Below are 27,452 nucleotides of genomic sequence, written 5' to 3'. Positions count from 1 at the left end.
GATGTATATCATAACAAATAATGAGTTTTTCCCAAGGTACTCAAACCCCCTTCTCAAGTAGGTATTGCCTCACAAATCTTTTTATTGTCCAAAGAAAAGAGAGCCCAGACACAGTTCCCATCATGCAGAACACATACTTCCCACTGCAAACTCAAGTCTTCCATCTAAATATCTCATAGTCACTTTCATTCAGTCCCTCAACAAGTATTTCCTGTATCAATTATGTACTGAGTATTGTTCTAGGTAATAAAAATGTAATACCAACAAGTATGCCCTGATGGAGCTCAATGTTTAAGGGAGTAAGGAGGGCAGCAGATAAAGATTACATAAGCAATCACAGTAAGTATAACGAGTATTATGATAAAGAATGTATAGTGTACAGCTGTCCCTCAGGATATGCAGGGGATTTGTTCCAGGACCCCCACAATCCTCCTGTACTCAAGTCCCACAGTCAGCCCTACAGAACCCATATATACAAAAAGTTGGATCTCTGAATACTTGGATTTTGCATCCTGGGAATACTGTATTTTCCAACCACAATCTGTTGTGAAAAATTCATGTATAAGTAGACCCACGCAGTTCAAACCTGTTTTGTTCAAGGGTCAACTATATAATGAAATCCCAGAGCAGAACACCTAAAGCCACTTTGGGAGAAGGGGAGAAGAGAAATCAAAGAAAGCTTCCCAGAAAAAGTAACCTTTTAACTGAGACTCAGGGTAAACAGAAATCAGTCTGATACAAGAAGGGAGAGATAAGGGGAGAGGAAGAGTGTTCAATATGATTGAAAGTCTAGAGGTATGAAAATACGTGGCTTTTTAAAGTAACTGGAATCCGAAAGAAGTTTAATATTACTGGAGTATAATGCAGGGGAATGGCTGAGGCTGAAGAGCTAAACAGGGGCAACACAATGAAGTGTCTTACAAGCCTTGTAATTTAGACTATATCCTACGTGCAGTGGTAAACCACTGAAGGGTTCTAAACAGGTAAGGAACATGATCAATCTGAACTTTAGAAAGATTATTCTGGTTTAATAAGAATAAAATAGAGAATTTTTTTTTTTTAAAGGCTGATGAGAGAACAGGAACAGTGGCTCAAGACTGTAATCCTAGCACTTTCAGAGGCTGAGGCAGGCAGATCACTTGAGCTCAACAGTTTGAGACCTGCCTGGGCAACATGTCGAAATCCCATCTTTACAAGAAATACAAAAATTAGCCAAGTGTGGTGGTGCGTGCCTTTAGTCCCAGCTACTCTGGAGTTTGACATGGGAGAATCACCTGAGCCTGGGAGGTCGAGACTGCAGTGAGCTGTGATTGTGCCACTGCACTCCAGTCTGGGCAACAGAGCAAGACCCTGTCTCACAATTGCATGAATGAATAAATAGGTAAAAATTAAAAGGTTGTTGAAACCGATTAGGAGGCTGCTATAATAAAGCAGTCCTGAGATGATAGTAGCCTAGGCTAAGGAAATATAAACAGGGATAGAGGGAAGCAAATGGCTGTGAGATTTTTTTTTTTTTTTTTTTTTGAGATAGTCTCACTGTGTTGCCCAGGCTGGAGTGCAGTGGTGTAATCTCCGCTCACTGCAATCTCCACCTCCTGGGTTCAAGCGATTCTCCTGCCTGTCTCCCAACTACCTGGGATGACAAGTTGCCTGCCACCACACCCAGCTAATTTTTTGTATTTTTAGCAGAGATGGGGTTTTACCATGTTGGTCAGGCTGGTCTCAAATTCCTGACCTCAAGTGATCCGCCCACCTCAGTCTCCCAAAGTCCTGGGATTACAGGAGTGAGCCACCACACCTAGCTTTTTCAAAGGCAGAAACAACAGGACTTAGTGACTGAATACAAAGGTTGAAGGAAAGGGAAGAGTTTTGGAAATTAGACAGAAAATGGGATCATTCAACGAGATATAAAACACAGGAGGAAGAAGCAAGTCCTGGGGGTTGGAAGGAAAGATTAACTATATTTTAGACATGTTGCAGTGCTTTGTTAGACATAAGAGTAGTAGTGTCCATTAGACAGACTCTTTCCGAAAGCACAGGTGAGAGAAAAGTGAGGACTAGCGGCATAAAACGAAAATTAGGACAGCACAGAAAAGTGGTTAGAGCATAAGTTTTGCTGACAGAGAGCCTGAGGGTTCACGTTCCGATTCCAAGTGTCTATTGAAGTCAGGCAAGGAACTTGAACCTCGGTTTCTTTACCTGTAAAGTATAATCAGAATTTGCCTTAGGTTTTTGAGAAGATTAACTGAACAATGCATGTGGAACATATAACCACCAAGTTCAAGATAGCAGACACATTTCTGTAACAACGGAAGGATGATAAAGAAGCTTTTAAGATAGGAATGGGATAGAAGAAGAATGTACAGGGGTTTCAACTGAGGGTAATTTTTTAATAAAGCTAAAATAACAATGTTAAAAACTGTTAAAGCTTGGTAATGATAGAGATTTACTTTCTATACTTTTCTGTACTTTTGAAATATTTTATAATCATAAAGAATGAATGCATGTATAAGCACATAGTTTACACTCAACAAATGTTAACTACATTAAATGTGATTATTGTTGTTTATGAAAGTATCAGGCACATAATAGGTATTCAAGTGTTTGAGATGAGGGTGGAAAATTTCCTAAATGTTTTCCAAAGATTCTCCCTAATACTCTTCGAATACTTGAAAGTTTTTTCTAAAACACAAATCACATTAGATTTAGCATGTTAAACAGTTAACAGATTTGACGCTAGAAAGACCTCGGTTTGATTTTTATACTCTCTTATTCTCAGTTTCCCAGTTTGTAAAATTTGATGATACTAATACCTACCACTTCACTTGGCCACTTGCAGGATTAAATTTGCTAAGTGTAAAGCACTGAACATTATGTCAGATTTAGAGTGTTATTTAGAGTAATTATTAAGAAGTACAAGGTGAATATAGATTTATACAAAGGTTAAGAGCAACTCAGCAAACTTAATATTAAACTTATGAGTCTGGGCTGGGCACAACGGCTCACACCTGTAATCCCAGCACTGTGGGGAGCCGAGGCAGGTGGATCACCTGAGGTCAGGAGTTCAAGACCAGCCTGACCAATATGGTGAAATCCCACCCCTGCTAAAAATACAAAAATTAGCCGGGCGTGGTAGCGTTGCCTGCAGTCCAGCTACTCAGGAGATGGAGACAGAATTACGTGATCCCAGGGGTGAGGAGGTTGCAGTGAGCCAAGAATGTGCCACTGCACTCCAGCATAGGCAACAGAGCGAGACTCCCTCTTAAAAAAAAAATAGTAACATAAACTTATGAGTCTAAATTCTCATTCAATACTGTTTTTTTACAGGGTGTATTTCACTAGGTATCCACAGGTCAAGCTATGAGAAGACAGAAGTTTCATGCAAGCAAAATGCCATGTACATATTGACCTAACAACACTAAATGCCTAAAACATCTCAATTTTTATGTCTATTTTTATTAATGGTACTGATATTTTTCCACTAAGCAAAGTCTGAAACCTCAAAGTCATTACCTTATTTTTAATCCATCTTATTAGGTAGTTATCGTACAACTGAAGAGTAGGCTCATGTAAATTAAGTAGCTTCTCTTTAGACAGAAACCTAAATCTACATTATTCCAAAAGGAATGCTCACTCCACCTTATGTGCCTAGCAAGGACATATATACAAAGCACTATGTAATCTGGAAGATTGTATTTGCCAGTCTGAGAGAAAACACATTAAAGATACTGCTATCATCAGTCAAGACTAGCACATTCACAGGCAGAGTACTTACACATTCTGAGGACTGTCTAGTCCTTATGGACTGATCACCCTGTTGCTGAGCTGAACCAGCCACCTGTTGAGCATTTACAAGGTTGCGGACCAGCTGGGCTGCTAAGAGAAGGCATCACAAAGAAAATCAACAGATAAGGAAAGTAGCAGAGAAATGACAATAAATAAACTCCCTTCTTATGTAAAAGAATCTCAAATATCTCTGCAATTCTATAAACTTAGACTTTTAAACCTTGAGTATATTAGTGAAGGACTTGTAGCAACTGAGCTACTTTCAAAAGCCATTTTTCAATCTAGCAGATCAAGAAAAAAAATACGCTGATCCTAGAAACAAGAACAAATGTCATCTGCTTTTCTAAAGGAGACAACAGATTTATTTCAGAAATACTTTATGACTGGGTGCAGTGGCTCATATCTGTAATCCTAGTACTTGGGAGGCTGAGGTGGGAGGATCACTTGAGTCCAGGAGGTCAAAGCTGCAGTGAGCTGTGATCATACCACTGCACTGCAGCCTGGGTAACAAGAGCAAGACTCTGTCTCAAAAAAAAAAAAAAAACCCTCCAAAGAATACTTAAAGGGAGATAACTGAATATAACAGACTGTGGAGACCTTGATAATGAACTTACCCAAGTACTATTCAAAGTAAACGCCTCATTGTCTAAATTTTATCTCTTTAAGAAATTGTAAGGTCCAAAATCATACAATTAGGTTTGCAATAGAGAGGAATTAGGGTCCTTCAGCATGCAAGCAACATAAATGACTTCATTTCTACCAGAAACTATGTTTGGTCTTTTCTATTTACCTGCCACACTGCTATTCCTCTGACGGGCCAGCTTGACCTCTGGGCACTCCCTTCGTACATGTCCAGCATCTCCACATATAAAACATCTGAGGTCTCTGGGGTCTCTAAAGTCTCGAGTGTCGTGGAGGTCTCGGGGGTCAAGAATGTCTCGAGAATCCTTCTCTTCTTCATTCCCTTCCTTCTCTTCTTCACTGTCTTTCTTCTTTAGTCTAAACAGTAAACTGCTGATACCAATAATGTGGGGCTAGGGACTTGTAAATTAAGTGAGTCACAGAACAAACTAAACTATGCAGGACTCTCACGATAATAAAAGGACTAGCATGCCCACCATTTCATGCGTCTTTTTGAAGGCAAGGGAACAAACATTATGGCATACCTGCTCCTTTGGCAGGAACTGGGTTTTCTAGTAGTTTTGTAAAACAACGTTATATTAAATTTCTTAAAATACCAAATTTTTAAACCTTTAACAATCCTTAGAGGTTGATATTTATCATCTCTGGTTTCAAAAAGAAATTGAGACTTAGAGAAGGTAAGTGTCTTGACTAAATTTAATAGTCAGTAAACAGCAGTGATGGAAACTGGAAGTTTGTTCTGTCTCAAAAGTTCCAAGTTTTTATATTAGTTTTACAAAAGAAAGAGATCTTCCTGACCTACTACAGTATATAGAACCTGGGAGACTATAATTCGTAGATGTATTTTGAGGGAGTATAGAAGATGTACATTCCCCAAGATCTGTAAGTATAGCTCACAGTATATATCTCAAGAATTCCATTAATTGTATTTTAATTATCAGTTTGCATGACTGTGAGATCCTCAGCAAGAACCCAATGTCTTGGTCACTTTTATTTCTCCTAGAACAGTTCCCAACGCATAGTTGGTATCAATAAATGCTTCTTCATTAAAAAAAAAGACAAAACTGGCTGGCACGGTGACTCACGCCTGTAATCCCAGCAATTTGGGAGGCCAAGGCGGTGGATCACCAGGTCAGGAGTTTGAGACCAGCCTGGCCAACATTGGTGAAACCCCGTCTCTACTAAAGATACTAAAAATTAGCCAGGCTTCATGGTGCGCGCCTGTAATCTCAGCTACTTGGGAGGCTGAGGCAGAAGAATCACTTGAACCCAGGAGGCGGAGGTTGCAGTGAGCCGAGATCACGCCATTGCACTCCAGCCTGGGCAACAGGGCTTGACGCCATCTCAAAAAACAAACAAAAACAAAAACAAAAACAACAACAAAAAAAAACTGAGTGAATTAATGAATAAATGAACAAATGAATGTTAGAAGATACTATTATACCACATACAAATCTTACCCTACTACAAAAATGAACATTTACCTTAGGTATAATTAAATACCCTAAACTTTCTCACTTAAACATTTCTGAACATAATTATAGCTACAAATTGGCCTCTCATTTATTTTCCTCAAAATGTTGATATATATTCATTTGCCAACCTTTTCCTTTTAGGGCAGTCTTTCATGTAGTGGCCTATTTTTCCACACACACGGCAACATCTATCATTGGGAGCCAGTTCTCCATCTGTTAATACTCTGGAATCAAAGAAGTACTCCTAGGGAGAAAATGCAATTTTACTAGGAGGAATCACTATAAAACTTTTGAATCCAAATGGAAAGAAGACCAAGATGCAAACATGGTTTATTTTTACAAAGAAAATAACAGCAACAAATGTTTCACTGTAAGTAAAACCCATGATATGAAAATAAGATTCACAATCATCACCACCACAGTTGCTAATAGTACTAACCAAGTTACATCCTTACACAAAGATGCTACAGATGAATAAGAAAAATCTCAATAAAGTAGATATTACTTTCATCCTTGTTTTACAGATGGGAAAACTGATTCAGGAGTTCAAGTCATTTGCCCATAGAAAAAAATAGGTTAAGTCTCAGATAAAAGATGTAGAGCTAAGTCCATCTCACAACAAAACTCATGCTTTCTGCTATATTGGGCTACTTTTGGAAAGGAATTATTCTCTGTACAAAATTGCCTGTAGGCTGGGTGCAGTGACTCATGCCTGTAATCCCAACACTTAGGGAGGCCGAGGTGGAGGGATCACCTGAGGTCAAGAGTTCGAGACCAGCCTGGCCAACATGGTGAAACCCCGTTCTCTACTAAAAACACAAAAATTAGCTGAGCATGGTGGTGTGTGCCTGTAGTCCCAGCTATTCAGGAGGAAGAGACAGGAGAGCTGCTTGAATCCAGGAAGTGGAGGTTGCAGTGAGCCAAGATCGTGCCACTGCACTCCAGTCTGGGTGACACAGCGAGACAAAAAAAGTCTGTAGTCCCAGCTACTCAGGAGGCTAAGATGGGAGGACCACTCAAGGCCAGGAGTTTGAGGCTGTAGTACATAATGACTGTGCCTATGAACAGCCACTGCACTCCAGCCTGGATGAAGTAGCGAGACTCTGTCTCCAAAAACTAAAAATAAATAAGTAAATAACAACAACAAAAAAAGCAATTATCTGGTTTATGTGAAATATGATTGGATTTAATACAGCTTTTTAAGAACATGTAACATGTATTATGTAAAGAGGAACAAACCTAAAAAAAAGGTAGGGAACTAAAAAGAAGTAAATAATTTTCCCAAGTCTTAGAACCAGACTTATTTCTGCTTTATCTCTGCACCATGCTTATCCTTCTAAACTTTAGCTTAGTTTTGCACTGTCACAAAGACTAGTTGGTCCTAATGGTGTCCATCCTTCTGGAAGGCAAGAGAACACGTCCACTTAGCTGTTTTCACATTTACCTAAACTCAAGGATAAAAGTATACGAGACACGCCCAATAGGACGGCTATAGCTTTAAAAAGACAATAACAAGTATTGGTGAGGATGTAGAAAAACCAGAACACATATGTATTGCTGGTGGGAATGTAAAGTAGCACAGCCACTTTAGAAAACAGTTCCTTGAAAAGTTAAACATAAATTTATCAAAATGACACAGCAATTACACTATTAAGTATATACCAAGAGAAATAAAAACATATATTCTCACAAAAATTTGCACACAAATATTCACAACAGCATTATTCATAATAGCCAAAAAGTAGAAACAATTCAAATGTCCAACAACTGATGAATGGATAATGAAATGTAATGTATCCATAAAATGGAGTATTTTTCAGTCATAAAAGGGAATGAAGTATTGATACATGGTACAGCATGAAGGAACCTTGAAAACACCATGCTAAACGAAAGACGCCAGTTTCAAAATGTTACATATCATATCATTTAACTTATATGAAATGTCCAAAATAGGCAAATCTACAGAGACAAAAAGTGGATTAGTGGTTTGAGAAGAGGGGAAGAGAGGGAATGAGAACTGACTGCTAATGAGGACAAGGGTTTATTTTAGAGAAGATGAAAATGTTCTAAAATTAAATCATGGGGATGGTTGCACAATCCTGTATATATATATATATTAAAAACCACTGAATTGCACAATGAGTTGTATATCATGTGAACTCTATTCCAATGAAGCTGTTTGGTTTGGTTTTATTTGGTTTTTTAGAGACAGCATTTCGCTGTGTTGGCCAGGCTGGTCTTGAACTCCTGGCCTCAAGCGATCTTCCTGACCTGGCCTTCCAAAGTAACAGACTGCAGGCATGAGCCACCATGCCCATCCTATTTTTTTTTTTTTTTTAAAGACAAAAGATACAATTCTTCATCACTATTGATAAATTAATGTAGCTAATTAAAATCATCATCCTATTTTTTGCCAGGACAACATAAAGGTCTTAATTCACCCAGCTGCTTAAGACAGAAACCTAAGAAGCGTCCTGAACTTGTTCTCTTTCGTCCATCACTTCTAATTAATGACCAAGTTGTATACATTCTATTGCTGAATATCTCTTGAATCCACTTTTCTCTATCCTTCCACCCCAGTTAGGGTGGCCTACACCTGAGGCCAGCAAACTTACTCTGTAAAGAGTCAGGTAGTACATCTTTTAGGTGTTGTGACAAAATTAAAGATGTAATATAGGTACTTACATAATGAGAGAAAGCAAATTTCCATAAAAAAATTTATTGAAGAAATGTTAAATATGCTAATAGTAATAATTAGATATAATCTTCTGTAATATAAGTTTACTACTAAGAAGAATAGAATTATTTTGGAGGCAGATGATAGTTCACTCAATTAGGTTTCAAAGTTAGTGTTCCCTATCATTAAAACTGAGAGCAATTGTTCATCTGTAAATGTTCATCTGCAAAGACATTTTATGTATTTTAACTGAAAACGCTTTTCACAGATGAAGATTCAGAGTAGACAGAATAATCTAGAGTACATATGTAAGAACTAATCTGTCATAAAGGAGAGATACCTACAGATGCAGGTAGGTTTATAGATCTAGTAGCAGAAAGCTAAAGGACTACTTATTTGATACTATGTACTGTCTCAGAGGAAAAGCATCCACTGGAGCGAGAAGGGCAGAGGTAAAAGGTGGACAAAGTGCAGGGCATACAGCACTTCTTTTTTTTTTTTTTCCTTTTTTTTTTTTTTGAGACAGTCTTACTCTGTCACCCAGGCTGGAGTGCAGTGGCGCAATCTCGGCTCACTGCAACCTCCGCCTCCCGGGTTCAAGCGATTCTCCTGCCTCAACCAAGCTGTGACTATAGGCACGCACCACCACTCCCGGTTATTTATTTTTTTTTTTGTATTTTTAGTAGAGACAGGGTTTCACCACGTTGACCAGGCTGGTCTCAAACTTCTGACCTTGTGATCTGCCCGCCTCAGCCTCCCAAAATGCTGGGATTACAGATGTGAGCCACCACACCCGGTCAACATACTGCATTTTGAGTAAAATAGGTAAATTTGAAATAGTTCTAATAGAATAGGAGCTAAAGGTAACTAAACAAATATGACTGTCACACAGTACTGAAAGTCCAGCTGAGGCTAGTAAATGTTTATGACTGTACTATATACTTAAAACTGTCTAGCATTTTGACTTTTTTCCATTAGTGTACAGCTACCCAAGGACAGGCACATGATGGATAGCTGAGTTCATATAGGCACAATACAGAAGAGTGCACAGGAAGGACTGCAGCACAAAGGAATTCAAGGTATATGTTAGATGGCCAGGCACAGTGGCTCACACCTGTAATCCCAGCACTGTGGGAGGCCAAGGTGAGCAATCATTTGAGGTCAGGAGTTTGTGACCTGTCTGGCCAGCGTGGTGAAACCCTGTCTCTACTAAAAATATAAAAATTATCTGGGCATGGTGGCTGCACCTGTAAACCCAGCTACTAGGGAGGCCAAGGCAGGAGGATTGCTTCAACCTGGGTGGCAGAGGCTGTAGTGAGCTGGGATAGCACCACTGCATTCCAGCATGGGTGACAGAGTGAGACTCCATCTCAAAAAAAACCAAAAACAAAACAAAACAAAAAAAAAACCCACCACCAACAGTATATGCTAGAGAGCAGAGAAAATCTAAGTTAAATGGGGAAGAAAAATGACAGAAGACAGCTGATGGATATGGACAAAATGGGTCAACATATAGGAGAATATAATGATGTAGAAAAATAACTGAAAGAACAAGAAAGATGAAAGAACATGAAATATACTTATCTTTATCTTTCATTAATTTAGGGAAATAAGGCAAATCTATCTTGCATACTGTTATAATCTCAGTAACTAGGAGTGAAATAGGTATGAAATATAAGCATGAAAGACTATGTACAAGGATATTTTCGACCTTATCCGAAATGTTTGAGATCAGAAGTGTTTCGGATTTTGGAATACTTGCATTATATTTATACCAGCTGAGCATCCCAAATCAGAAAATCTGAAATCTCAAATGCTCCGTATGAGCATTTTCTTTGAGGGTCATGTCAGTGCTCAATAAGTTTCAGGCTTCAGATTTGGGATGCTCAACCTGTGTAAGTTATAACACTGATACAAGGAAGATAACCTAAATGTCCATCACAAGAAGTTAGATAAACTAGTATATCCAAATTATGGAATACTATATAGTGACTTTTGAAAGAGAATAAAGTAAATCAAAAAATGATTAGCAGACTCATGGGCCCCTTCTGCTAGGCCCCAAATGGCATTCAAAATCAAAGATTTTGACATCTATATGTAATTATAATAAATTGCATTATTAAGAATTACTAAAAATTTGTATGCATAAACTAAAATGGGCACACTTCCAGTTTACCGAGGACTCTAATTTAGTATTCTACTAAAAAGTCTCGGCCAGGCACAGTGGCTCACGCCTGTAATCCTAGCACTTCGGGAGGCTGAGGTGGGTGGATCACCTAAGATCAGGAGTTCAAAACCAGCCTGACCAACATGGCGAAACCCCGTCTCTAGTAAAAATACAAAATCAGCTGGGCGTAGTGGCATATGCCTGTAATCACAGCTACTTGCGAGGCTGAGGCAGGAGAATCACTTGAACCTGGGAGGCAGAGGCTGCAGTGCACTGAGATTGCGCCACTGCACTCCAGCCTGGGGAACAAGAGCGAGACTCCATCTCAAAAAAAAAAAAAAAAAGGTCACTACATGGGGCTGAGCATGGTGGCTCATGCCTGAAATCTCAGAACTTTAGGAGGCAAAGGCAGGAAGATCACTTGAGCCCAGGTGTCCAAGGCTGCAGTGAGCTATGATCATACCACTGCATTCCAGCCTGGGGATGAGAGCAAGATCCTGTATCAAAAAAACAAAAATAAACAAAAAGGTCTGACTGCATGCAACACTGTGAGGTTCCTACTGAACATATGCATATATAAACACAGTTGGATTCCTCACAATTCTCAGGTAAAATGCTTTATCAGTGTATCATAATATGTGTTTTGGTCTGTTTTTCACTGTTTCTATTTCAATTAAAATATTAGTCAAATTAGGCCAAATGCAGTGGTTCACGCCTGTAATCCCCAGCAGTTTGGGAGGCCAAGGCAGGTGGGTCATGAGGTCAGGAGATTGAGACCATCCTGGTCAACATGGTGAAACCCCGCTTCTACTAAAAATATAAAACTTAGCTGGGCGTGGTGTCGGGCGCCTGTGGTCCCTGCTACTCAGGAGGCTGAGGCAGAAGGATCACTTGAACCCAGGAGGCGGAGGTTGCAGTGAGCTGGATCGTGCCACTGCACTCCAGCCTGGTGACAGAGCAAGACTCCGTCTCAAAAAAAAAATTGTTAGGTTTTCCTTTTTTCAGTCATTTTTTTACATTTTCAAATTTTACTCTTATTTTATTTGTCTCCATTGTAATTATTATCACCCCATAAGAGGCTAGAAAATAAAAGTATCTGAAAACCAGTGCTCCAAGGGAAAATAAGACTTCTCTCTGCTTTTCTTATTCTACCCCCAAGAAAGAAGACACCTGAAATTGGACTGAACAAGTTCAAGAACATTCACGATGCAATGTAAATGCATGTTTGTTGTGATGGTTAATACTGAATGTCAATTTGACTGGACTGAAGCATACAAACTACTAATCCTAGGTGTGTCTGTTGGGTGTTGCCAAAAGAGATTACCATTTGAGTCAGTGGGCTGAGGAAGGCACATCCACCCTTAATCTGGTGGGCATAATTTAATCATCTTCCAGTGAATACAAGGCAAGCAGAAAAACGTGAAAAGGCAAGTTGGGCCTAGCCTCTCAGCCTACATCTTTCTCCCGTGCTGAATGCTTCCTGCTCTCAAATGTTGGACTCCAAGTTCCTCAGTTTTGGGACTTGGACTGGTTCTCCTTGCCCCTCAGCTTGCAGACACTCTATTATGGGACCTTGTGATCACGTAAGTTAATACTTAATAAACTCCTATATATATATATGTGTGTGTGTGTGTGTCTGTGTATATATTTAATAGGATATATATATCCTATTAGCTCTGTCCCTCTAAGAGAACCCTAATACATTTGTTCTATTTCTTGAGATTTCTTCTAAGTCTCTTGCTCTGAAGCTGAAACTTCCTGTAGTCTCCCTAACCATAAGAAAGCAGGCCAAAAACCAGAATGAGACCAAGAGGAATGTGTGACACTCGCCCACCCAATTCAGGCAGAAGAAAACTTCTCGGTTCCATGCCACCTAATTCAGCTTACCAAAGCTATACAAAAATCCGAGAAGCTCCAACAAATAATAAAATATTTCTTTGGTTTTGTCTTCTATGTGTACATTTTCATCAAGATTTCTGGAGATAAAAGAGGGACAATGAGCAGCACCTAAAATTCAACAATCCAGAGTCTTGACTATCTATTCTCATTCACTCAGCAAATGCTTCTTTGGTACATCCAATGCGCCAGACACTATGTATGTACTGGAAATAGAAAGGTGAACCTTACAGACATGAATCCTGTCTTCGTGGGGTTCACAGTCTAGTGGAAAAGACAGAATTTAACAAATAATTTAAACAAATAAAATTTGGAAAATATATATCTCATTATGGACTATGCAATAAGAAAAAATATACAAAGCTATGACCATCTCTTTCCCTGTATCTAACAACAGTTTGGAAACAGGATTAAGCTGCTTGTTCTACTTAAAAAAAGAAAAGATTCTCAATTCATATAATGTAAACTTACAGCTTCTCTGCCAATGAGTGGATAAAAAGGGGTACCAAAAAGTTTCCTTCCATTGATAAATGCTTTCATGATGAAATTGGTCACTATTAAAGAAAGAAGAAAACAATAAAGATGCAGACATTAATGAGTCAGAGTTTTAAAATCAGAGAAAATCTATATTTAAAACTTACTTTTTCTAGAAACTCCAGCACCAAGGTTATGATTCAAGTCAAAAGGGTCTATAAAAGAAATACATCAATGATTAAGAATTACATTCATTGTACCATAAAAATATACTTAGAAGTCATTGCCAAAGTCTAATACTTATATGTACTAAGACTATACAAACCAGCAAATTCTTCCTCTAAAATTACAGATTAAAGGATGAAAACTGATAAAAATCTAGAAGAAGAATCTTCCAAATCCTAATGTATTTCAGTTTTCCCCTCAATTTCCTTGACCAAATTTTGGTTGCTCCTGAATTAATATCAGCTTAAATGATTACCTTCAATTGCAATGCACTTGGAAGTCCACTGCTTCTCGAAAGTTGTCAACAGCTTTTTCTGCCGAATGCTAATTACATATTCCTTGAAATCAAACTCTTCAGTATAGAAACGAAGCAGTCCCAACCAAAGCTCCCCTAATGATTCTGTGTTCTTTCCAAGTGAAGGTAAACGTTTTTTCTACATATAAAAAAATGAAATGAACAATGTCTATACAGTACTATCCAAAATACGGACAGCAAAACCAAGTAAAATTATTAAATTATACAAATGTTAACATATATCAGTGAGCATTCTAGAACATAAAGACTATTTTAAAATTACCAGTTCTTCTGTTTTATCAAAGAAAAAAGCATTCCATCCATCAACCATTCTCTGTGGAATCTGTTTTCCATCAAAGATCTGCATAAAAAAATTAATTGTATTATTAGATTTCAAGTGATCCAACCCAAAGGCCCAAATACTCTAATATCATTTTAGAATTTACCTATAAGACACACTAAAATACTTCTTCCGGAAAGAACGTGTCAGGATGATGGTATAATTTGATGCCAAGAAATTAACGAATAAAACGTACCTGAAAGACCAAAGCTGGAAAAGGATGTCTTAAGAGAATCAAACTCCAAATGATACATTTGATGTTACCTGATATTACCTACTTAGACTATCAAAACATATCCAGTACAAGAATAATGAAGCAAAACTAAAAAAAGAAACAGCAGTTATGATGAAACAGCAGTTTCTCATCAAAGGATCACAGATGTAAAAACACAAAATAGATAATACCTACTGATGGTGCACCCAAAGGAAGTCAACAGAACTGTTTTGGGACCTAGTACCTTTAATCATTTATCTATATCAGATAAGGCTAAAAAGCAACTGGACAATCATTTTGTAAAAATAAAAAATTAGGGCTGGGCATGGTGGCTCATGCCTCTAATCCCAGCACTTTGGGAGGCCGAGGAAGGTGGATCATGAGGTCATGAGTTTGAGACCAGTCTAGCCAACATGGTGAAACCCAGTCTCTACTATAAAGATACAAAAAATTAGCTGGGTGTGGTGGCACATGCCTGTAATCCCAGCTACTCAGGAGGCTAAGGCAGGAGAAATGCTTGAACCCAGAAGGCAGAGGCTGCAGTGAGCTGAGATCGCACCACTGCACTCCAGCCTGGGCAACAGGGCAAGACTCTGTCTCACCAAAAAAACAAAACAAGATAAAACAAAAAAGGAAAGTTAGGAAGCTTTCCCTTACATTTTGATAAAGATTATAAACTTTATTTTTATTTATTTATTTTTTTGAGACAGAGTCTCGCTCTGTCGCCCAGGCTGGAGTGCAGTGGCCGGATTTCAGCTCACTGCAAGCTCCGCCTCCCAGGTTCACGCCATTCTCCTGCCTCAGCCTCCCGAGTAGCTGGGACTACAGGTGCCCGCCACCTCGCCCGGCTAGTTTTTTTTTTTTTGTATTTTTTAGTAGAGACAGGGTTTCACCGTTTTAGCCAGGATGGTCTCAATCTCCTGACCTCATGATCTGCCCGTCTCGGCCTCTCAAAGTGCTGGGATTACAGGCTTGAACCACCGCGCCCAGCCCTAACTTTATTAATTATGAATAATAATTTGCTGTCTTAAGGAGAAGAAAAAAGGAGAAAAAATGCTATTTTCACAAGAAGAAAAGTATCCCGTGAGATGTCTGTGTAACTGACTTCCACAAGTAATTGAGACTTTTATTCTAAAGGAGGTTTAAGAAACAGATGCAATAAAGAAGGAAGGTGCAATAGATGCAGTCAGCAGAGCCGATTTCTAGCCTCTATCCTGAGAAATAGTGATTCTGGGCAAGACAATCATCTCCCTAAGTGTCCAGTTTTTCCAGTGAAAATGAGAAAAGGCTACACGCTACACAAATTAGTCAGTCAGTAGTTTATAAATGGAGAAAACATACCACATCACTTTCTCTTTACCCTCCACCCTGAGTAATGGGTCCCAGAATATAATTAAACCACAATACCACTGAAATCCACTAGTTAAGGTGGGCCTGGACCCAACGGTCATTTCCATTTTTGATGTGACAGTGATTTATAAAATTAACTACATGTCTGGCCCCTCCAATTTTATTCTCAGATTTAACTTATTTGTGGGTAATGACTATGGCTTATCTCTGAAATCCAGAACCCTACCAGAGCCGGGCGCGGTGGCTCACGCCTGTAATCCCAGCTCTCAGGGAGGCAGAGGCGGGAGGATAGCTTGAGCCCAGGAGTTCGAGACCTGCCTGGGTAATATAGCGAGACCCCGTTCTCCAAAAAAAGGAAAAAAAAAAAAAAAAAAAAAAGACAGAACCCTACCAGACCAAAGCCACGAAGAGAACACTTAATATATGTTTGTTGAATGACTGTATTTACTACGTAAGTATGTTACACAGAAATCAAGTTTCCGGGACTAGGGCTAATAAGTTGCTTTTTTACATTTACATATTACTTAAACAGATACAGTTTACCAAAAGTCATCTAGCATATATTCTGACATTTCATAAAACGAAAAGTGAAAGACTGAGGCCGGGTGCAGTGGCTCATGCCTGTAATCCCAGCACAAAGTTTGGGAGGCTGAAGCAGGCGGATCACCTGAGGTCAGGAGTTCAAGACCAGACTGGCTAACATGGCGAACCCCATCTCTACTAAAAATACAAAAAATTGGGGGCGTGGTGGCTCATGCTTGTAGTCTCAGCTACTTGGGAGGCTGAGGCAGGACAATCTCTTGAACCCAAGAGATAGAGGTTGCAGTGAGCTGAGACTGCGCCATTACACTCCAGCCTGGGTGACAGAGTAAGACTCTGCCTCAAAAAAAAAAAAAAAGAGTCAATTACAGCTATTAATATCTGAAACAAAAGACATAGGATCTCTGACCTCAAGAAAGAAGTAAAGATAAAGGGGCTAACGTGTAATATTTCACCCTTAAAGATTCAGACGCTATTACAGGTATTTCATGTTTTGTAAACACAGATTTGCTAGATATTGAAATGAACAAACTACCTCTTTAGAACCCTGTTTTCAGATAATTCACACTTCTGAGTAACAACAATCCAACTCTTTAGATCTTGATTGTTTTTAAGAGATTTCATACTTTTCAGTAATATCCATGATCCAACCCAACTATGTTGGCTGATAACGCAGTGGAGTAGGTCTGTGGGCCTTGGAACATTAATCATCACTCATTTTGCCTATTTTTTTGAATTCTCATGTTTCACTTTTTTAAATTCTCCCCACTCTGTTTCAGCCCTTGGAAGCACTAATGCTATCCACTTTTATACACACACACACACACACACACACACACACACACACACACACACACACTCTCTCTCTCTCTCTCTTCCTCTTCCTATCTGTTCTCTCTCATTCAACACAAATCATCCTCCACTCAGCACTCAATCCTCCCTCTAAACAAGTAAGTCAATCATATTATAAGGATCACCAAATAAGTCAATCATATTTATGTAAAGAACGACCCTAAACATTTCCACATTTCTTATATTATTGTGATATTCTAATATGTACTCCTATACTCACACTGCATTTTTCCTTTTAGACAGAGTCTTGCTCTGTCGCCCAGGCTAGAGCTCAGTGGCATAATCTCAGCTCACTGCAACCTCCACCTCACCAGTTCAAGCCATTCTCGTGCCTCAGCCTCCCAAGTAGCTGGGATTATAGACATATGCCACCATGCCTGGCTAATTTTTGTATTTTTTAGTAGAGACGAGGTTTCACCATATTGGCCAGGCTGGTCTCAAACTCCTGACCTCAAGTGATCCACCCACCTCGGCCTCCCAAAGTGCTGGATTACAGGTGTGAGCCACTGCGCCCAGCCTAACTTGTAATTTTTTAGTTGTGGTAAGATAAACAAAATATAAAATTTACCATCATAAGCATACAGTTCTGCGGCATAAGTATAGTTATACTGTCACGCTACCATCACCACCATTCATTCACAGAATACTTATCATCTGGTAAAACTAAAACTCTGTATTTATGAATCTATTATTTCCCATTTCTCCCTCCTTGATTCCCTGGCAACCACCATTCTATTTTCGGTCTCTATGAATTCAACTACTCTAGGTACTTCATATAAGTAGAATCAATTAGTATTTGTCTTTCTGTGACTGGATTATTTCATTTAGCATAATATCCTCAAGGTTCATCCATTAAGTTGCAATTTTTAAGCTGATATGGGTTAAAAACTTTTTTCATAAAATCATGGGTGAACACTCCCAAATCTCTTTTGGAATTAATTTTTATGTGAAAATTTGCATTTACTTATAAATTATGATTTGCTAGGATAGAGCAAAAATCTTCTGCCTAGGACAGCTCCTTTTGACGTAAAGAACTTCGTATTGCTGACCATCAAAAAAATGCTCTTAGCTGTGCCTCAGTAATACCCAGCCACTTAAAGCTTAATTACAGCCAGGTGCGGTGGCTCACGCCTGTAATCCCAGCACTTTGGGAGGCCAAGACGGGCAGATCACGAGGTCAGGAGATCAAGACCATCCTGGCTAACACGGTGAAACCCCGTCTCTACTAAAAATACAAAAAATTAGCCAGGCACGTTGGCGGGCGCCTGCAGTCCCAGCTACACGGGAGGCTGAGGCAGGAGAATGGCGTGAACCCAGGAGGCGGAGCTTGCACTGAGTCGAGATCACGCCACTTCACTGCAGCCTGGGCAACAGAGCAAGACTCCGTCTCAAAAAAAAAAAAAAAAAAAAAAAAAAAGCTTAATTACAAATGGAGGCAGACATCATTAGCTTCATTAAACATATCCTTACCCTTAAAAGATAATTGATGCCAATGGCCAATACTTAAATGATACCAGAGCAATGAACAATGAGGTCCCATATGACAACCATTAAAAAAGGCCAGAAACAAAAATCCATGTATCATCAGTCTATACATATCACGAAGTCCCCTGAAATCAAACTTCATTATGATGGGAAACATTCCATGAACTATCTCTCATTTGATCAATATTAAGCAGATGTCTGTTAAACAGATAATGAAAGAGTTTTTAAAGCTGAATATGGTAGTCCTACCTACATTTTTCCAATAATAATAGTAATAATGCTAATGGTCATAAATCATAATAGTAAAAATAATAATAAAAGCAAGCACTGTTTATGAATGTCTACTTTAGCACCTACTACATTCCAAAGCACTCAATGTTTCTGTTCCTCATATCAACACTGAAATATTATCATTATTACATTTTTAATGATGATGAAACTCAGACTTATGCAGATTGTTGAAGGCCAAAATGTTAGAATTAGGATTCCGACTAGTTATCTCTAGCCCTAAATACCATGCCTTGCTATTTCTATTACTTCATGTAGTGACTCCTAATCCATGCGTAAGGAGAGAATACAGACAAACCACAAAGAAAATCAAATTTGTGCTCCATTTTTGTTAATCATAGTATTCTGGCAAAGTGGAAAATTACATTACTGGAGAATTAGTATACATATGATCCCTATTTAAAGCCTAAACAACCATCAGAATAATAGAGTAGGCCGGGCGTGGTGGCTCACGCCTGTAATCCCAGCACTCTGGGAGGCCCAGGCGGGCAGATCACGAGGTCAGGAGATAGAGACCATCCTGGCTAACACGGTGAAACCCCTTCTCTACTAAAAATACAAAAAAAGTAGCCAGACGTGGTGGCGGGCACCTGTAGTACCAGTTACTTGGGAGGCTGAGGCAGGAGAATGGCGTGAACCTGGGAGGAGGAGCTTCCAATGAGCCGAGACAGCGCCACTGCACTCCAGCCTGGGTGACAGAGCGAAGACTCTGTCTCCAAAAAAATAAATAAATAAACAAATAATAATAATAATAAGGGAGTAATGCTGGCCTTGGCAGGCCTAATTATGGTAAATTTTAAATATCATCCAGTGAACAAATTTGTTAAAAAACAAATCACTCCTAGTCAGGCTAATTAAGAAAAAAAGAGAAGGTATATAAATTACTAACAACAGAAATGAAAGAGGTGACATCAATACATATCTCATGGACATTAAAAGAATAATAAAACAATACTATGAACTACAATTTTGATAACCTAGATGAAATGAACTAATTCCTTAAAAGACACAATATGCCAGCCACGTGCGGTGGCTCACGCCTGTAATCCCAGCACTTTGGGATGCCAAGGCGGGCGGATCACCTGAGGTCAGGAGTTTGAGACCAGCCTGGCCAGCACTGGTGAAACCCTGTCTCTATTAAAAATACAAAAATGAGCCGGGGATGGTGGCAGGCACCTGTAAATCCCAGGTACTCCGGAGGCTGAGGCAGGAGAATTGCTTGAACCCAGGAGGCGGAGACTGCAGTGAGCCGAGATCACGCCACTGTACTCCAGCCTGGGTGACAGAGTGAGATTCCATCTCCAAAAAAAAAAAAAAAACAGACACGATATGCCAAAACTCACATAAGAAGAAACAGAAAATCTGAATAGGCCTATATCTATTAAATAAACCGAATCAATAATTAATAACCATCCAAAAGAGAAAGCACTAGGCCTAGATGGCTTCACTGATGAATTCTACCAAACACTTAAGGAAGAAATTAAACCAATTCTCAAAGAATGAGTTAGGAAGTGTTCCTTCTGCCTCATCTCTTTCAGAGGACAGAAGCAGAAGGAACACTTCCTAACTCATTCTACGAGGCCAGCATTACCCTAATACCAAAACCAGACAAGGACATTATAAGTAAAGAAAACTACAGACCAATCTCTCGTGAACAATGATGCAAAAATCCTCAACAAAATATTAGCAAATCAAATCCAATAATGTACAAAAAAGAGAGTTATACAAAGCAGGTTCAGTATCTGAAAATCAACTGATGTAGCTGTGACATTATAAAACATATATTTGGCCTCCAAACCCATTTCCTGACATACAACTCGTAACATCCTTGGAATCTCTAAAAACAAGTCTTTTTGTATGTAAGCAAGTTGACTACTGGCTGACAGCCCCACAGGTATCTTTAAAATGGGGGTTGGTCACCAGAAAGACCAAGGCATGATTACAGGGTTGGAACTTTCAGCCCTATACCCCAACCTCTGGGGAGGGGAGAGGTGCTAAAGGTTAAGTTGATCACCAATGGCCAACAGCTTGGCTTAATCAATCTTGCATATGTAATGAAGCTTCCATAAAAACCCAAAGGTTTCGGTCCAAATAGCTTCTTGATAGCTGAACACATGGAGGTTCCTAGATGGTAATATGCCCTGACAGGGCATGAAAATTCCTCATCCCTTCTCCCATACCTTGCTTTATGTATTTCTTCATCTATATCCTTTCTAATATCCCTTATAATACACCAGTAAGCCTAAGTAAATGGTTGAGTTCTGTGAGCCATTCTAGCAAATTAATCAAACCCAAAGAGGTCATAGGAACCCAAACTTCAAGCTGGTCAGTCAGAAGTTCTAGAGGGCCTAGACTTGCAACTGGTGTCTAAACTGGGGATAGTCTAGTGGGACTGAGCCCTCAACCAGTGGAATCTGATGCTATAGATGGTGCCAGAATTGAACTGGAAGACACCACGGTGTTCAATGCAGAAGTAGCTGCTTGCTTGGCGTGTGGGGAAAACCCCCCAACACATGTGGTCACATAAGTCTTCTGAGATTATTGTTGTTGAGTAAGAGAATAGAAAAAACATTTTGGGGACTGGGCGCGGTGGCTCATGCCAGCAATCCCAGAACTTTGGAAAGCCAAGGCAGGTGGATCACCTGAGGTAAGGAGTTCGAGACCAGCCTGCATGGCGAAACCCCGTCTCTACTAAAAATACAAAAAAATTAGCCAGGCATGGTGGCGAGCACCTGTAATCCCACCTACTCGGGAGGCTGAGGTAGGAGAATCACTTAAACCCAGGAGGCGGAGGCTGCAGTGAGCCGAGACTGCGTCACTGCACTCCAGCCTGGGTGACAAGAGCGAAACTCTGTCTCAAAGAAAAAGAAATAAAAAACATTTTGGGTTTGAGTGTGTGTTTTCTCCTCAGTAACCCATCACATCAACAGGCTAAAGAAAAAAAGTCACAGATCAACAGATGCAGAAAAAGCATTTGACAAAATTCAACACCCATTCATGATTTAAAACAAAACAAAACGGCCGGGCGCGGTGGCTCAAGCCTGTAATCCCAGCACTTTGGGAGGCCGAGACGGGTGGATCACGAGGTCAGGAGATCGAGACCATCCTGGCGAACACCGTGAAACCCCATCTCTACTAAAAAAATACAAAAAACTAGCCGGGCGAGGTGGCGGGCGTCTGTAGTCCCAGCTACTCGGGAGGCTGAGGCAGGAGAATGGCATAAACCTGGGAGGCGGAGCTTGCAGTGAGCTGAGATCCGGCCACTGCACTCCAGCCCGGGCTACAGAGCAAGACTCCGTCTCAAAAAAAAAAAAAAAAAAACCAAAATTCTCTGTAAACTATGAATGGAGGAAAATTTCTTCAGCTTGTTAAAGAAATCTACAAAAATCCTACAGCTAACATCATACTCAAATGGTGAAAAACTCAATGCTTTCCCTTGTAAAATCAGGAATAATACAAGGATGTTCTCTTTCACCACTCCTTTTCAACATCTGGGAAGTCTTAGGTAATGGTGATACTGGAAGTTCTAGCTAATGCAATCAAACAAGAAAAGGAAATAAAAAGTATACAAGTTGAGAAGAAATAAAACTGTTCATATATGACATGATAATCTATGCATAAAATCCAAATTGAAAAAATACTCCAAGAACTAATAAGCAATTATAGCAAGTTTACAAGACACAAGATTAATATAAAAAATTCAAACACTTTCCTAGATACATGCAATGAACAAGTGGAATTTGAAATTAGAAATACAGTATCATTTACGTCAGCACCAAAAAATGAAATACATAGGTATAAGTCTAACAAAATATGTACAAGGTCTACATGAGGAAAACTATAAAACTCTAATGAGCAAAATCAAAGAACTAAATAAATGGAGAGATATTCCATTATAATTGACAGGAAGACTCAAAATTGTCAAGACTCAAAATTGTCTAGACCAAGTTCTTCCCAACTTGGTCTACAGGTTCAATTCAATCCCAGTAAAAATTCCAGCAAGTCATTTTGTGGATATTGACAAACTGATTCTAAAGTTTACATAGAGAGGCAGAAGACTCAGAATAGCTAACACAATATTGAAGAAGAACAACAAAGCTGGAAGACTGACACAACCCAACCTCAAGACTTATTATAACGCTACTATAAATAAGAGACTATGGCATTGGTGAAATAATCAATAAATCAATGGAACAGTGGAGGGCCCTAAAGTATATAGTTAACTGATCCTTAACAAAGGAGCAAAGACAATACAGTGGAGAAATAATATTCTTTTCAACAAATGGTACTGAAACAAATGAACATCCACATGCAAAACAATGAATCTAGGTATAGACCTTACACCCTTCACAAAAAATTAACTCTAAATGGGTCACGGACCTAAATGTAAAATAAACAAAACTCCTGGAAGAAAACACAAGAGAAAATCTATATGACCTTGAGTATAGTGATGTCTTCTTAGACACAACACCAAAGGCAAGAGCTATGAAATAAATAATTGACAAGATGGACTGCACTAAAATTAAAATTTTCTGCTCTGCAAAAGACAATGTCAAGGGAATGAAAAAACAAGCCACAGACATGGAGAATATAGCTGCAAAACACACATCTGATAAAGGACTATTATTCAAAATACACAAAGAACTCCTTAAACTCAACAGTAAGAAAATAACCTGTTTAAAAAATGGACCAAAGAACCTCACCAAAGAAGACATATGAATGGCAAAATAAGCATATGAAAAGATTTCCGCATAATGTCATCAGGGAGATGCAAATTAAAATAACAATGGGCCAGGTGAGGTGGCTCACACTTGTAATCCCAGTACTTTGGGAGGCCAAGGCAGGCAACTTACTTGAGCCCGGAGTTCAAGACCAACCTGGGCAACATGGAAAAATCCTATCCCTATAAAACAAACAAAAATTAGTCAGGCATGGCAGCTCATGTCTGTAGTCCCAGCTACTTGGGAGGCTTATGTAGGAGGATCACTTGAGCCCAGGAGGTGGAGGCTGCAGTGAGTGGAGATTGCACCACCGTAATCTAGCCTGGGCAACAGAGCAAGACTCTCTCTCAAAAATAAATAAACAGATAAATAAACAAAATATTAGATTGATGCAAAATAAATTGTGGTTTTGACATTAAAAGTAATCTCAACACTTTGGGAGGCCGAGGTGGACTTGAGCCCAGGAGTTCGAGAACAGCCTGAGCAACATGGCAAAACCCCGTCTCTACTAAATATATAAAAAATCAGCTGGGCTTGGTGGTGTGCACCCGTAGTCCCAGCTACTCAGGAGGCTGAGGTGGGAGAATCACCTTAGCCTGGGAAGTTGAGGCTGCAGAGAGCCATGACTGCACCACTACAGTCCGGCCTGGGCAGCAAAAAGAGTGAGACACTATCTTAAAAAAAAAAAAAAAAAAAAAGAGAGGCAGGGGAGGGAGGACAGATGGACGGACGGACGGATGATTATACACCTAAGAAAAGAAAGAAAGACTACTACACACCTAAGAGAATGGCCAAAATTCAGAACATGGACAAGTACTCAAACGCTGGGTGGATGTGGAGCAACAGGAACTCACACACACTGCTGGTAGAAAGCAAACTGGGTACAGTCACTTTGGAAAACAGTTGTTCATTTCTTACAAAACTAAACATACTCGTATATATGATTCAGCAATGTGACTCCTTCGTATTCACCCAAAAGACCTGAAAATTATGTCCATATAAAAACTTGCAGAGATGTTTGTAACAGCTTTATTCATAATAGCCAAAACTTGTAACACAGATGTTCTTCCATATATGAATGAATAAACTGTAGTACATCCAAACAATGGAATATTACTGAGCACTAAAAAGAAATGACAGGCCAGGCGTGGTGGCTCATGCCTGCAATCCCAGCACTTTGGGAGGCCGAGGCAGGTGGATCACCTGAGGTCAGATGTTAAAGACCAGCCTGGCCAACATGGTGAAACCCCACTCTACTAAAAATACAAAAATCAGCAGGGTGTGGTGGTGCATGCCTGTAATCCCAGCTACTCAGGAGGCTTAGGCAAGAGAATCGCTTTAATCGTTTGAACACCGGAGGCAGAGGTTGCAGTGAGCTGAGATTGTGCCACTGCACTCCAGCCTGGGCAACAGAGCGAGACTCTGTCTCAAAAAAAAAAAAAAAAAAAGAAAAGAAAAGAAAAAAAAGGAAATGATAAAATAGATTTAGAGGTTCAACAAAAAAGTCTAAGCATTTAAAAATTTAAAAAAAAGAAAGGCTGGGCGTGGTGGCTCAAGCCTGTAATCCCAGCACTTTGGGAGGCCGAGACGGGTAGATCACGAGGTCAGTAGATCGAGACCATCCTGGCTAACACGGTGAAACCCTATCTCTACTAAAAAATACAAAAAAAAACTAGCCGGGCGAGGTGGTGGGCGCCTGTAGTCCCAGCTACTCGGGAGGCTGAGGCAGGAGAATGGCGTAAAGCCGGGAGGCGGAGCTTGCAGTGAGCTGAGATCCGGCCACTGCACCCCAGCCTGGGCGACAGAGCAAGACTCTGTCTCAAAAAAAAAAAAAAAAGAAAGAAAAAGAAATGAGCTATCAAGCCACGAAAAGACATGGAGGAAATTTAAATACATATCACTGAGTGATGGAAGTCAATCTGAAAAGGCTACATACTGTATGATTCCAACAATATGATATTCTGGAAAAGTCAAAACTATGAAGACAGCACAAAGATTAGTGGTTGCCAGGGGTTGAAGGGAGGATGACTAGGCAAAGTACAAAAATTTTTAAGGCACTGAAAATAGTCTGTATGACACTATAATAGCATATATTGATGTATCATTATGATAAAATGTACACATCATTATATATTGCCCAAACCCTTAGAATATACAACATTAAGAGTAAATGTTAATTGCAAACTATGGACTTGGGGTGATTATATGTCAATGTAGGTTCATCAGTTGTAAAAAATGTAGCACTCTGGTGGGGTTAATAATGGGGGAGGCTATGCATGTGTGGGTACAGGAGGTATGTTGGAAACTCTTTACTGTCCTCTCAATTTTGCTGTGAACTTAAAACAGCTCTGAAAAAATACTTTAAACACACACCCAAATATACATCACCCAACACAGATTCAGCAACTTAAATCTTTGGCTAGGAAAGGATTTAAACAAAAATTTAAAATTTTTATTTCCCGTCCACTGTTTAAAAGAGGGAAGGAAATGCTGGTAAAAACATATATATTCATTAGAACTTCTTAAAACTTACTAAGGCTATCTGACACCTACTATATGGCTTATAATTTTGTGATTTTTCTTTCTTTTTTTTTTTTTTTTTTTGAGATGGAGTCTCCCTCTCTGTCACCAGGCTGTAGTGCAGTGGTGTGATCGATTCTCCTGCCTCAGCCTCCTGAGTAGCTGGGATTACAGGCACGCACCATCACGCCTGGCTAAATTTTATATTTTTAGTAGAGACGGGGTTTCACCATGTTGGCCAGGATGGTCTCCATCTCTTGACCTTGTGATCTGTCTGCCTCGGCCTCCCAAAGTGCTAGGATTACAGACGTGAGCCACCGCGCCCGGCCTATTTTGTAATTTTCTTCTTTGCCATAACTATCAACATTTATGTGAAACCAGAACATGTGACTCTTCCAACCAATTCTGATGCTTGTCTCCTAACTAAAAATAGTCACCATTCTAAAAAATTTGAATTGGATCCTCCCTAATGCCTACAAATCTACTTTGTGCCAAGAATCAGGAGGAAAAGATGGATGATTAATATCTCCTTTGTACCAATTTCAGAGAGTATAAATTGACTACAAAAAGGAACTTTATAAGTCACCAATTCTGAGTGAATGAGTATAATCTGTTTCTTTCAATGTACATTCTTACGTTTAATGTAACTGATATGACTTTAGAAGAGATAAGGAAGAGTTTCCCCGGGTTCATTCTAAACCAAAACTCCCAAGGTTGACCAAAGCATACATAAGAATAAATCAATCTTCACTGCCAGGCAACAGGAGGGAAAATATTCTAGAAAGAAGAAACCTGTGTACTTGCATCTTGGAGAATATAAAATATATGAGTTTATGGCTGGCTACAAGAACTTCACAATCATTCACAGCACTCTAGGACTGTAAAATTTAAAAACGTTACAAAAGATATTGAACGGTTCTGTTCATCTAATATTCTTTTGGTAGTCTATATTCTCCCATAATAAATTTTTCAAAAAGATTCATTGTTTAATTATAGCGTTAATGGAAAGAGAAAACTTAGGACATCAATGACATGAACCAAGCAAAATCTCCTGTGTTTAGATCTATTGTTTTCAAAAAAAAAAAACTCGTTCATAGTTTTCTTAAACACCTACCTCTTGTAGAACTGGGATAACAGGTGGCTTTCTCTGCTGCAGAAAGTACAGCACCATAAGGATATATGCATATGAAGATAAACTTCCCCTGGAAGCATCCCCAATGTCACATCGCTAAAAAACAACATGATTGAAAACAAAACTTCAGAGTCTTACTCCATGCAGAATTATATTAAACATTCTGCCACATCATTTTTTTAACCCATAGAACTGGGTTAAACTGGATTAAAAATAAACTGCACCGTCTATAATCCCAATACTCTGGGAGGTTGAGGCGAAAGAAAAGCTTGAACCCAGGAGGTCAAGACCAGCCTGGGTAACGCAGTGAGACCCCATCTGTACAAACAAACAAAAAACTACTACACATGATGTGGGGAAATAGGTACTCTCA

At 39.3% G+C, this 27,452-nt stretch overlaps 1 protein-coding gene across 11 annotated transcripts in view; it reads right to left on the bottom strand.

The window, feature by feature from the left end:
- TUT4 (terminal uridylyl transferase 4) overlaps nucleotides 1–27,452 on the bottom strand; it is a 130,313-nt gene that overhangs the window by 8,137 nt on the left and 94,724 nt on the right. For 7 of the 11 annotated variants that reach the window (XM_071092954.1, XM_071092955.1, XM_071092953.1 and 4 more), the window contains 8 exons: nucleotides 27,062–27,175; nucleotides 13,921–13,998; nucleotides 13,599–13,776; nucleotides 13,285–13,332; nucleotides 13,115–13,197; nucleotides 6,032–6,147; nucleotides 4,577–4,800; nucleotides 3,776–3,876 (listed from right to left, as the gene is read on the bottom strand). In XM_071092954.1, the coding sequence (XP_070949055.1) occupies nucleotides 3,776–3,876; nucleotides 4,577–4,800; nucleotides 6,032–6,147; nucleotides 13,115–13,197; nucleotides 13,285–13,332; nucleotides 13,599–13,776; nucleotides 13,921–13,998; nucleotides 27,062–27,175 (942 nt within the window). Of the gene's footprint in view, nucleotides 1–3,775; nucleotides 3,877–4,576; nucleotides 4,801–6,031; nucleotides 6,148–11,737; nucleotides 12,908–13,114; nucleotides 13,198–13,284; nucleotides 13,333–13,598; nucleotides 13,777–13,920; nucleotides 13,999–27,061; nucleotides 27,176–27,452 lie in introns of those variants that run through there. The other 4 variants (XM_071092930.1, XM_071092944.1, XM_071092936.1 and 1 more) reach the window with 3 other exon arrangements.

This window comes from Macaca nemestrina, chromosome 1 (assembly GCF_043159975.1).
Source record: "Macaca nemestrina isolate mMacNem1 chromosome 1, mMacNem.hap1, whole genome shotgun sequence".
Classification (NCBI taxonomy): Eukaryota; Metazoa; Chordata; class Mammalia; order Primates; family Cercopithecidae; genus Macaca; species Macaca nemestrina.
This window is presented reverse-complemented; position numbering and strand designations above follow the sequence as displayed.